The following is a 13,250-nucleotide window of genomic DNA, read 5'->3' on the forward strand; positions in this document are numbered from 1 at the left end:
GGTGGGCAATTCACTGACACAGAGACAGAACTTTATTTATAACATCGCTCAGGCGCACTGATTTTTTTTTTTTTCAATTTCTTTTGTTTTTTCATTCAGTGATTTATTTTAACCCGCAGAGGGCACTGTTGTCCATGGCCTGAATACTGGCAACAGTAGACAGGACCACAGTTTTACCAATGTTGGTATACAGTCCAGTGCACATACACATGCTCAAAAATAATAATGAAAACAAAAGGCGAAAGAAGGGAAAATAAAACTACAAAGTAAATGTGCTGCAATCCTACACTCACCAGTTCCCTCAACATGCTGATGCTGTTCGGGGTTCTGCCCAAGTTTTCCCCCCGATACTAAAAATTATTATTTTTTTTTTTTTTTTAATTTGTTGTGGTGCTCGTTCTTCTCCGGCCATGCTCATTCCGGCAGCAGAGCTTCCGCCAGCTGACTCGTTTGTTTTAAAGGGGCAGAGCTGAGGGAATACCAGGACATTATTTTATAGGGCTAGCAATCCCTCCAAGGCCCGCCACTCAGAGAAAGAGAGAGCCCACACACCCTCTCTCCCACCTCTCCGTGTCACTGCAATGACCGACAGGCAGATATTGTAAGGCTGCTGCCCTCTTCCTGCAGCACAATGAACACACCAGAAGAGTCAGCATAGATCTCCCCCCAGTTACAATCTACAATTGAGTATTTTATAGTCATGAAGTTTAATTAAATGTGTTACATTTTTAATAATCTGATATATATAGATAGATAGATATAATATGTGCTTAAAAGTACAGTGGGAATAAACTAAACCTGAATGTGCTTTAGACATCCCTGCAGTGTGCCAAAGAAAGATGCAGTGATAAAGTTGTGCTCAACAGTAAAATTAATTATGTATGTCTGTAATTCAGAAAATGAGTTTTCAGTGGCTTTAATAAATGTGTACACCTGCAATCTACAGCCTCAATCTAGCGAATAATACAAGGATACAGCACAGTATGTAATACTCATATTGTTATGGTTCTAGTCTTTAAAATGATACTATAAATGGAAAGTCTGAATTTAAGTTGCCTTTGAAATTAACTGTAGTAAAAACACAGATTTTAAACATCCAGGAAAACCTGGGTTAACACGATGCTTGTTTTTATTTTATTTTAAACAAAAATGTTCAGGTCATTTAGCCTTTGGCTTGAAACCCCAAAAACCCTGTGCTATGTTTAAAACCAAAATTGTTTCTAGTAGAATTGCCTTACTTGCTTTGACATCTGCCTCACCGTTGTCTGGGCAGATTTGTACAGTAGTTTTGCCTTCTTCAGGACTCATCATCAGCTTTGACTGATATGGTGCATCTGTTTTACTGCTCTGCTGTCTTTTGCCTCCTTGCAAATTTTTTTCTTGGCCTCGTTCAATATCGCTGACAATTTCCCTATTGCGAGAATGAAACCATTGTCAAGTTAAAAAAAATATATATATTATCAGTGTTTTATTTTAATTGAAAATGTAACATGTTTGCATTTCCCAGTTCTTACCATTTCAGTCGGTTAACCTTACGCTTGTTTATACAGATTTCTGATTGCGCTGTAAGCATGGTTGAGTGATTGCATACATCCAACTCAGTGGGGTGTTCTGAATAGTTTAATGATTGGCCTACTCTCAGTAAAGTTTCATTGCAAGTAGAAATGTATCTCTTAACTGCTACTTTATTTTGACCTGGATATACTGTACCAGTGATTCAGATATTTTTCACATACCCATTTTACTTCGTTTTTAAACCATGCAATCTGAGATGACATTCTCCTTGGTTTATGCCCTAACACAAATTCTAGTTACAAAAAATAGTTCTTGAAGGTATGATTTTGACATTTCAACTATATGTATGCTGTTTTAGGTACATGATTTTTACAGATCTACCAAGCAATTCATTTTTGAAAATTACATACTATAAACAATATGTACCATTTTTCATGCGATTATCTTTAGTCACATTTACTGCTGGGGCAACATTTCAGTACAGTGTGTTGCAAGAATGTGTCAAGAGTTTCAACACAAATCGGTGGGTTGCATGGATAGGATGGTGACATAGACTGATAATATCAGTAATAACCAAGAGAAAACCCAAGACACTACCCTTACACAGCACCCTTTCTAATCGGGAGAGAGATTTACAACATTGATCCTTTCTCTCTTTATCACAAATACTCAAGATCAAACTTCCAAGGTAGTAAGAAAGTTACAAGAAAGATAGTACAGTATCACAGTACAGTAAATAAGGTGCATTTGAGTACAAAATAAATCTGAATAATAAACATTTTAATTTAGCACTAAACAAGATGTCCTAATCTTCAGTTACAGTTTTCTACTTACTTATGATATTACAGTATATGGATTGGGGCCTCAACAGTGTCAATGTTTCTGCCAGTCCAGTTGCCTAATAGTTCCTTTCTTCATACTATCCAAGCAGTGTTGCCCTTATCTGTCAGCAGAGGGCAGCAGAACACTATGTCTCCCTTGCTAAGTGGAGAAGGCCATGATCTGGTAAACTGAGCTGGTTGAGTTGATTTGAGATCTGTACTCCGGTGACTGAATACATGCAAGCAGTTCATGGAAAAAACAGACTCCATGTTTTCTAGTTCTGGTCCAGCAGGACTATCAGTTGTTTTCTGTGATTGGTGCTGATGACAGTTATGAGTGGTTTAGTTTCCACTTGTCTCTGAACGGATTGCTACTCTGAACTATCCTGTAATCTTGATCTCCAGTAATCTTTTAAAATATTTTGGTTCTTTGCCTATTGTTGTTTTTTTAATAACTTTTCTATTGTGAAAATATGTACATTTTAAAAGTACAATGTTATCAATTAAATCACTGCAGCTAGACCACTGGAGTGAAACCAAAGGGAAGCTGGAAGTCAACTACCGGTATATCAAACTAGTAATATTTTTTCGTGCTTCCTTCACAGTTGGTGGGCCTGGTGGTAGCAGATGATCGTTCGACAGGTTTAATCAGGCATAAAAAACAATAAGCGCTACAGATCAATCCTAACAAAGCTTCTCGCTCAGATTTCCAGCATCTCAGCAAATCACACTCCACCATGCATCAACAGTTCTGCAGTATTGACTGCATTGATGAAAGGGCATGTAAAGATTTTGTTATGCTGAAGACTGTGATATTATTTTCAAGTCACCATAATTACTGTATCTCTTGAAAATGAGATTATTCCCCCACCCCCCCCCCCCCCCCAAAAAAAAAAAAAAAACATTTTTAACTACTCAATAAAAGGTTAATGAAAATGGCCCCTACGCCTAGCACAGTATAGAATAGTTCAGCTCTCAAGAGTGGCCTCTGACATTTGACATTAATTCACTCTTTGAGGTCAATGACTTTCACCTTTTAGTTTTTGCACTTTCACGTTGCTAAACTGGGAGCGCATAGCAAGCACACATGAGGGGTGTATCACAGTCCCCTAAATGAAAATCTAAACTAAAACAATATAAACTGTCCTTTAGCAAACCACTGTTCTTTGCAAAATATTGTTGTGGCAGAGTGTAAGCCCTGCTCGTGTCAACAGTGTGGGTGGAGTAATTTTATTTGTTTGGCAGGGATTGGGTTAATTCCATTCCTGCTGAATACATGTGTGGAATGTGGTAGGATCTTTATTGAATAACTGATCCTCAATTAAGGGCCTGTTCACACTGGGTCTATTTTTTAAATTGTGTGACCCATTTTTTAAAAAATTGAGGTATCATAAACGCCAATTTGTGTTTTTTTTTTTTTTTTTTTTTTTTTTTTTTTTTGTCATTTTCTCCCAATTTAGAATATCCAATTGTACAATTGTAGCACCTGCTATGCCAATGTAGCATAAGAAGCTTGCTGCTGCTTCTGCACTAAACTGAGAGGCAGAATACCTGGCCAGGTTATTCCAATCAGTTTTAGATAATGGCTAAATAAGCTCTAATGTTCTTTCTTAATAAACAGAGGGCTAATCAGTTTTATTTGGTAAAATTGGTAGGCTAAGAGAACTCCATTGTAAGCTCAGCTATGTTTCCTTATCTCTGTACAGATGTCTTTTATCTTGTATGTCTTTTATGGGGCTGAGTGGTTAATATCTTATCAGGCAGATTTTATGACATTTCACTAAGGTCTTGTCCACACTATGCTTTTTAAACCGTATTAATTACCTTTAAACTGGCTTAAAAGTGCTAAATACGGTTAGCGTGTACACTATGCAACGTTTAATACCGTACTCGAGAACCGAGTCTGGTTCTAAATTAGATTGCATCAGGTAGTGTGTTTGTCAGAAGTGTGGATGCTGTAATACCAAATTATATTTTTTGTGTATCCTCCAATATCCCAAAATGCTTTGTGATATGTTTGGCTAAATACTCTGAGATGGAGCCTGAAGGACTTGCTATAAGTGTACACTTCACACTAGGTATTCATTTTTATGCTTTAAAAAAAAACTGTCACGTCATCTCTGTAAACTAGTTGGAAAAATAACAAAAGCACAACGTTAGTGACTGCAAAAAAAGTAGGATCGGGAATCAACGATTCATGTAATTTGTCAGCTCTGTTTGAAATCAAATTTAAGGGGACCAGAATTAGGCTCAGGCAAGATATGAAGGTAAAAGCAAAGATTGTTTTGTAATTAATCACTTTTTCTGAGTTTAATTGTGTGTAAAGTGATGTCACCTGATTTAAATATAACCTCAAAACTACAAGCCCTACTCGCATTTAGTTTTGTTGCAGTATGGGTCTCTGTTAATATGGAACATAATACATTACTTTAAAATAAAATGCAGTGCATTGTGGGATACCATCGTATTAATTTGCACTGTTCATTGCACTGCTAGGAACTGCTAGGACGCATTAAGCCTGACTAAACATGAGGTGTTACTTCAGTGTGGATGCTTTTGAGCTGGATTAATTGGAATGGTTTTGAATACGGTTCTTGAGACAGGGCCTAAATTTAGAACAAGTGAACTGGTTGATAATCTATGCAGTAAGTTATCATTGTTTAATGAATTCAATCTGTTTTAATAAAGGGATCTTTATACCTTAGATCTTTAGACTTCTCCCATAGTTTTCTTGGCTCTGTCGCTCAATCCTACTAACTTGGGTATTTGTATTCATTTTCAGTCACTAATAGTTTTTCCTTTAGACTTTGCATTCAGATTGCTGATTTGGTACACGTTTTCTTTGAATTAACACATGCTTCAGCCTTCCTCCTGTGACAGTGACGCTACCCTTTCACAATTGTATATTGCATAAATATAAATGGTTGCCTGCTACATGGGCTGCATGGCATAATATATTTTGTATGTTATGCCATATTTTGATCCTTTGAATAAACGTCTTTTTGTTTGCTGCATTAATAGAAACAAACAAAGCTGGGTACAATGTTAATTCAAATATATCAGACTATATATTTTTTTTTTGCTAATGAATTATAATGGTCAATGGATAGGTGTTTTTATTAATGTTGTAGTGTCATTGATCTACTTACAAACACATGCCACGTTTTGTTTATGAATGGATTAGACATATGTGCAACAACATTTATATATTGATCTGTTGAAATAATTAAGGCATATCTGTTATACCCCAAATAAATATGAAGCCGGTTTATAAATGTTATTGATTCCAAGAGTCTGAAAGTAAAGGAAATACATTTTGAAGCCACAGATGGTAACTTAATGGCTCCAACTTGGATTGTCAGGATTACTATAAAACTCTCAGGCAGACACACAGCATCAATTTCAGACTGCCTCTTTTCTTTTTAGTAGAATTGACTGTCAACCGAATATTCTCTTAGCATCCATAATAATCGATCTAGCAGATGCTGTGTACTTCAGTATGGCTGTAACTGGCTATGTATATGTCTGTCTCTGTTTCTTGTATTGAGGTATGTCTGTTGTTCTCGTCTGTGTTCCAGGAGCAGCTCCGATGAAGGTGATGATGCCAGCACTCTCCCCCACCATGGAAGAGGGCAGAATCATCAAGTGGTTGAAGAAAGAGGGTAAGGGAGCTGTGGTCTGGAAACAAACATTGTATGTTGCACAAACCATTCAGTGGTATCCAAAACAAGCTATAAATATGGCGTTGTTATCTCCGCGGTAAAACTGAAGTCTGTATACGTTTTTGTCAACCCGCCCTAAATCTTCTTTACACTAGAGTCTTTATCTGCCTAGAAACTGGTTTGTTAGCAGCAGTTATGCAGCATTCCACCAGCGGATGTCACACACTGAAGCTTGTGAATACGAAAAGTGCAAAGTTTACATTGATTAAGTTAAAGTAAGTTTTATACTGTACTGAACGATAGCTGTAACAGCTTGAATATGCCGAAACCTACAGCATATCACGAAGTTAAGCAATGCTGTTATTGAAGAGGTCTAACAGAAAAACAATTTGTTGTTAAAGTGGGTATGCACACTAACAAGCAAAGCAAATAAACATCCTGCTTCTCATATGATGTTTCATTTGTGTGTAAAATGCAAACTACTGTAGTTATAAATACATGTTCATCCTTTATTTTCAGCTACCGTACAGCTGTGTGTTAAGACCGAGAAGTAATTAATGTTTCTTGTCAACAACGCAATAGGTGGTGGAACTTACTGGAACTTCCTGGAACAACAATGGTCACGTGACACAAATCACCAAAATAAACATTGCTCATACCATAGGGTACCAACCATGATACTTTAGAATTTAATGTGAAAATGAAAATTTAATTAGTATATGAAAGCATATATCCATGATGTCAACAAATGACCACATTGTCAGATTACAGGGAATATGTTTACAAAGTTGTACTGTGAACAAAATGAATAATTTATTTAGAGTATTTTATCACAATATCTAAAAGTAAAGCCATCAGTCAGAATTTATGTGTGCTAGCTGTGCACACTGATCTGTCTATCTGCCACCGAGTTGGGTGATGCATTCCTTTCTTATTGCCTACTATTTTCCTGTCTGCACATTTTTAAACCTGAAGACGTTTTATTTGTGGTGGTGCTATTGGCTATGATAACACCACCAGAATTTTTACTATAGTATTTTTTGTGACAAGCATGTGAAGGGTTAGTGTAAGTTTATCAAAAAAAAAAAAAAAAAAAATCAGTGGCTTCTATTGTAGTTAGTTCCTGTGCTAAAAAGATGGATGGACACCTGTGTTGTGAATGTGCAGTTCTTAAACCTCTCTGTACAAATTTAGCACTGGGTGTAAATATGCATATTTGTATCACTGAATATAAATACACCATACATTTGCCTTGTTGGCGCACAGAAAACCGATCACAGATTTAACCCCCCCCCCTCCCCCACTAAATCACCATGTTTTCTACATCAAAGTACGTCACTGTACCAGTAAGATGGCAGGGGTTGTATTTCCATTTCTTTTTATGTGAAATGTACATAATGTTTTACATTAAAGATAATTGCATCTTGTAAATTCACTTTTGGATGTGAGTGGGCAGAAGCAATTAATAAATATTTAGCATGTTTCTTTGTGACAACTCCCCCTGCTTTCTACATCAAAACCTGTTCCCTGATAAATATATGTAATAAATTAGGGGCAATCACATCCCTCATTTGTACAAAAAAAAAAAAAGCGAATTTAACATAAATAAAAACAGTAACCTGATGATTGAACAAAATAAAACAATAATGTAACACCTTGCATTTAAAAAAAAAAAAAAAAAAAAAAAAAAAAAAAAAATCTTATGAAAAGTCATGATTCCAACTCACTGCTAGTCCATTTTTCAATCTGAGTAATGGATGAAAACTGGACCAATACAAAACTGCCAAAACTGGTCACTAAATCAATGAGAAACGTCTTACAGACTATATGACACAATTGAATTTAAACTGGGTTGCTTTTAAGGTGGTCCAAATATAAAGCACCCTTGTTATGTGTAGAACAGATTGGAAAATCTCACAGAAAAGGCTGTCTGAATAACGGCTTTTCTAAATAAAACTTTGAGTATCACTCACAATTTAAGAACAAAAGCATGAAGATTTCGGAACACATTTATAAAGAAAATTCTGAACACCGCCATTTTGATGAACAGAGGCCAGTACTACAAACAGACCTGTACTGATGGAAAGTGAACCGTGCACATTTTATTATGGATTTAAAATAGTGAATACAGCTCTTAGCAGAACAGAATGGGTTCATTTGCAGGTGAAAAAAACAAAAATAAAAGAAACAATTAGGAATTCAGTTTCACTTTTTACATGCTGTCACTTAATGTAACTGCCCAGTTTAAACATAAATAAAAGAAAACAAGAAATTAAAGGAATAATAAAATACTGTGCCATTATTGAAAGATTTTTTTTCGGGGGGTGGGGAGGGGCCGCAGTCTTAAGATGTTATGAAGGTAACTACAGTTTATAAGCCTCCACTGTCAGTTTGGCGCAGTACGCAGCAATATTAAGGATATTTACTTTTAGGCCCTGTCCACACTACATAACTGATCTAAATACGAACTGTACTCAAAACCGTGTTTTAATGAATCCAGCTCAAAGCCCACACTGAAGTACCATTTCATGTTTAGTCAGGCAGTCTAATGCGGCATATTCTCACACTATTACTATTAAAATAGTTTGGTTACAGTTCCTAGCAGCGCGATAAATAGTGGAAGTTAATATGATAGTATGACACCATACACTGTATTTTAATTTTAAAATAGTTTTGTTCCCCATATTAACATAGGTCCATATTGCTAAGAAGTATTTTGGGAAAAAGTGAATGATAGTATGACACCATACACTTGTTTTATTAGAGGTCCATATTGCTAAGAAGTAAATTTGAACACACACACACAAGTAGAAGTTTTGGGGCTTTATTTTTAATCAGGTGACATCCCTTTAAACAAATTTAGCTGATTCTATTTCATAATGAAACTCTGTTAATTACAAAACCATCTTTGCCTTTACCTTCATATCTTGCCTGAACCTAATTCTGGTCCCATTTAATATTATGTCAAGCAGAGCTGACAAATTATGTGAATTGTTTATCCCCGATCCTACTTTTAACTCGCATTTAATTTTTGCAGTCGCCTAATTTAAATTTAACGAGTGCTTTTGTTATTTTCCCCACTAGTTTAACAGGGATGTTCTGACAGATTTTTTTTATACCATAAAAATGAATACCTAGTGCGGGGTATACACTGATAGCAAGTCAATCGGAAGTATTACCCTGATCTCCATTTACCAAGTGAATCGAGACCACCTGCATTTACCAAGTGAACCGAGACCACCGCCATTTACCAAGTGAACTTAGTTGTTCACACTACACAGCAAAGGAACCAACCCCCCCATATAACAATCTTAATGTGAACACAGCCTGTACCTCCCATTCCCCACAATAATAATAACACTGTAAAATACATAGTTCCTTGGTGTATGTTTTCTACATTCTTCTTAGTTCCACCACCCTTTGAAACTATTTCCTGTTGTCGCTCAAAAAGCTTGAAGATTCTCAAATTGTCATATTAGAATGAGAGAGAGATTCATCTTAGATTGTGGGCCCTTATTTTGGTTTGAAGGTAAGTGGAGCTAGCTGCCCGACTAACTTGATTCAGCCTCGGGTGCTTTCTGTCAGAGCAGACAGACCACTGCTTCCTGCTATGGGACTCCACTTTAGGCAGAGAGCTTAGATTGGGTTTTTTCATTTTGTTAGGTTTTTCACAGTGTTTGTTTTCGGTTTTTGTGAGAATTTCTTTTATTGTTTAAAGATATGGCTGTATTTTATTAGTCATGTACTGTCAGAAATGATTCCAGGGTATTTTGTTAATGGCAGGAGTGATACAGACTGAGTAGGGCGTGCCACTGGCTAGAGTTTAAACTGATTGTTAGAGTATTATCTAGAGCATGTTAAAATGGGAGTACTATACCCTCAAGGATGAGAGGTGAGTACTGGACTTCACAGTGTAGCTTTATTTAATTTTATTATTTGTATTTCTCACTCTAAGGAGTCAATATTCATTAATAATTCAACTACAGGACTGACCTTGCCATACACTGCTTTTGTTGGAAACTAATTAAGCATCTCCGGGAGCTTGTATGAGTTTTCTAGTCCATCACTGCCCCTGCAATTGCTAATGTCCAATAAACCATTCATCTAGCAACTTTATATTTTCAGTATTATGGAAACACCTCAAGCAAAATCTAATGGCACTCTTCACTTTGACCTGTGTCCCAAGTTTTATGTAAACCCTGTAAGCTAAGTCTTTGACCTCTGGTCTAATAAGGCTGTCATATTGAGGTCTTGTGACCTTTTTAAGGTTCTGCTATATAGGGACTGTACATTTTGAGTTATTGTCTTAAATTAGTTGTAGCTAACAAAATAGTTTTACAAAATCTCTGACATGCACATCCATTCAATATACGGGTCTCAAATGTGCAATTTTGAAAGAAACATGCTTAAGCAGACATGTATTTTATTTTTCAATATGATATTTGGTACTACACCAGGTTAAAGCCATGATTTTAGACTATTGCCACTCTTTGGTCATCTCACCAGCCTGCAAAGTTTGCAAGAAATGCATTACGTTACTGTCGTCAGGTACAAGTGGTGTGGTGGAACAAATTGACTGCCCAAACAGTACGTCTCCCAAAAATGATCCGTGTTTATTATAAGACCAAAAAGAAAACAATTTGCCCCTCTACCAGCAATGGTATTGGGGGGGTACACGGCGGGATTGCAAACCCAAAAATAATGAGATTACAATATAGTCCCTTGATCTGCTGTTACTGAACTGCAGCATTATCTTTGTAACATATTGCCGACTCTTGACATTTTTAATCACTCATGATTGGTTATAAATCAGATGGGCAATATATTTCTCAACATTTTCTTGGGAGTGTTCGCCAGATGCGTTCCACAGGGCTCTATTTTAGGTCTTTTGTGTTCTTTTTTCTATACATGTTATCTTTAGGTGACATTATCCACAGACATTGAGTGAACTTCCATTGTTACGCTGATGATACTTGGCTACATTTGTCTTTTAAAGCTAGGCATGTTATTAGCTGCTTGCCTTGCAGGCATCAGGTGTTGGATGTTTCAGAACTTTAATGTTGAATGTTGAGGTTATGCTAGTGGGCTCTCAGAATCATCTAAAAAACGTGGAATTACTTGTTAGACTAGCAGTCTGTCGTTTGAACTAGAAATGAAGATTTGGGGGTCATATTTGACCCTGATCTATCATTCGAGACTCATATTAAGAAGCTACTATAGTGTCCTTTTATCATTTGAGAAATATGGCTAAATGTAGACCTATTTTTACCTGATGCTGAAAGACTAATGCATGTCTGTGTTTCATCTAGGATGGATTATTGTAATGCACTTTTTTTGGTGTCCCAAAATATGTGATGTCTTGCTAAATTATGGAATGCTCTGTCTTCTGTTGTCAGAGAAACTGGAACTCTTTACAAAATAGGTTTTCTATCTCTGTTTTCCTATTTTTACAATCAAAACTGCATTTTTCCAAACGTATATATTTGTTGTAGACTCTCTTCATTGTTATATTTCTACAAACTAGCTTTTTCTTAGTTTTTCTAATTTTACAATTAAAACCACATTTTTATATATATATATATATATATATATATATATGACACACACACACTCTCTACTGGTCAAAAGTTTTAGAACACCTCAATTTTTCCAGTTTTTATTGAAATTTACACAGTTTAATGTCTCGGTGTACTCTGAAATTAAAGCGTAGAACAAATTAACAATTGGAGATAAAAAAAGAAATCATGGAATCGTTTTGTTTAACAAAATTTAATCTAAATTTTTCACTCTGAAAGTAGCCACCTTTTGCAGGTATAACAGCAGAACACACTCATGGCATCCTTTCTACAATGGAAATCAAATATTGTTCGGAAAGTTCTTCCCAACACTGTTGCAGAAGTTCCAACAAATTTGTTGCACTTGTAGGTTGCTTTGCTTTCACCCTTCTGTCCAGTTCATCCCAAACCAGCTCGATGGGGTTTAAGACTGGAGACTGTGCTGGCAATTCCATGATTTGAAGCCTACAGTCTTGTTCTTTTCTTCTAAGGTTATTCTGACATAGCCTGGAGGTATGTTTTGGGTCATTATCTTGCTGTAGGATGAACCCCTGCCCAACTAGGCGTATACCAGAGGGTATTGCATGGTGCTGCAAAATGCTGTGGTAGCTGTTTTGGTTGAGGGAGCCATTTACTCTGTGCAAGTCGCCGACTCTGGATCCAGCAAAAGAGCCCCAGACCATCACGCTTCCTCCTCCATGTTTGACAGTTGGTGTCACACACCGAGGAACCATCCTTTCGCCTACTCGATGGCGTACAAAAACCCTGCGTGATGAACCGAAGATTTCAAAGTTTGATTCATCGGTCCATAAGACCTTCTTCCAGTCTTCAGTAATCCACTGGTGGTGCTTCATGGCCGAGGCAAGCCTCTTTTTCTTATTTTGCCATCTTAGCAATGGCTTTCTTACTGCCACTCGACCTGTCAAACCTGCAGCTCGAAGTCTTCTGTTCACAGTTGAAACTGAGACTTGCTTACTTCGACCAGTGTTAAGCTGTGCTTGAAGCTGTTGTCCTGTGAGCCACCTATCACGCAAGCTGTTGACTCTCAGAAACTTGTCTTCTGATTCTGTTGTGGCTTTGGGTCTGCCAGACCTCTTCCTGTCAGAGTTTCCTCCAGTTTTCAAGTGCCTTTTGATGGTGTAGGAAACTGTACTCACTGACACCTTGGCTTTCTTTGCAACTTCTCTAAAGGAAAGACTTAAACTTTTAAGGGTTATAATGGTCTGTCTGTCTTCCTTTGTTAATTGCCTTTTTCTCGCCATTATGATAGCAATATACTACTTCCTGCAGTACAATACTGTCCAAATAATGCTTAAGAGGGTGTAGTAACACAGTCTGTTCCAACAGTGCTTTTATACAGACAGAGGGTTTGCAAGTAATCAACAAAAGTTGGGACACCTGTAGGAATTGTTAGTATCAACTTTCAAGGCTTAATTTACTTCCATTGCTGCAGAACAGCTGTAAGTTGTTAACCCATTACTTGTTCCCTGAAAAAGGCCTTTTTGTATAACTCTGAAATGTACATTATTTTTCAGTTTTTGGTAACCTAAACTTTTTTTTTTAACCTCTGGCAGTTTACCGCTTACCTTTGTACCATTTCAGGTTATTCACTGGACTTGAACTGCTTAAATTTCAATAAAAACTGGAAAAATGGGGGTGTTCTAAAACTTTTGACCAGTAGTGTGTGTGGTGTGTGT

The 13,250-nt window shown here is 36.7% G+C and overlaps 1 protein-coding gene across 1 annotated transcript in view; it reads left to right on the top strand.

Annotated features, from left to right (window-relative positions):
- Window positions 1-13,250, top strand: part of pdhx (pyruvate dehydrogenase complex component X) — a 58,933-nt gene that overhangs the window by 1,895 nt on the left and 43,788 nt on the right. Inside the window, exon 3 of the mRNA XM_041218848.1 lies at window positions 5,915-5,998. Within this exon, the coding sequence (XP_041074782.1) occupies window positions 5,915-5,998 (84 nt within the window). The remainder of the gene's footprint in view (window positions 1-5,914; window positions 5,999-13,250) is intronic.

Source organism: Polyodon spathula, chromosome 19 (assembly GCF_017654505.1).
Source record: "Polyodon spathula isolate WHYD16114869_AA chromosome 19, ASM1765450v1, whole genome shotgun sequence".
Taxonomy (NCBI): domain Eukaryota; kingdom Metazoa; phylum Chordata; class Actinopteri; order Acipenseriformes; family Polyodontidae; genus Polyodon; species Polyodon spathula.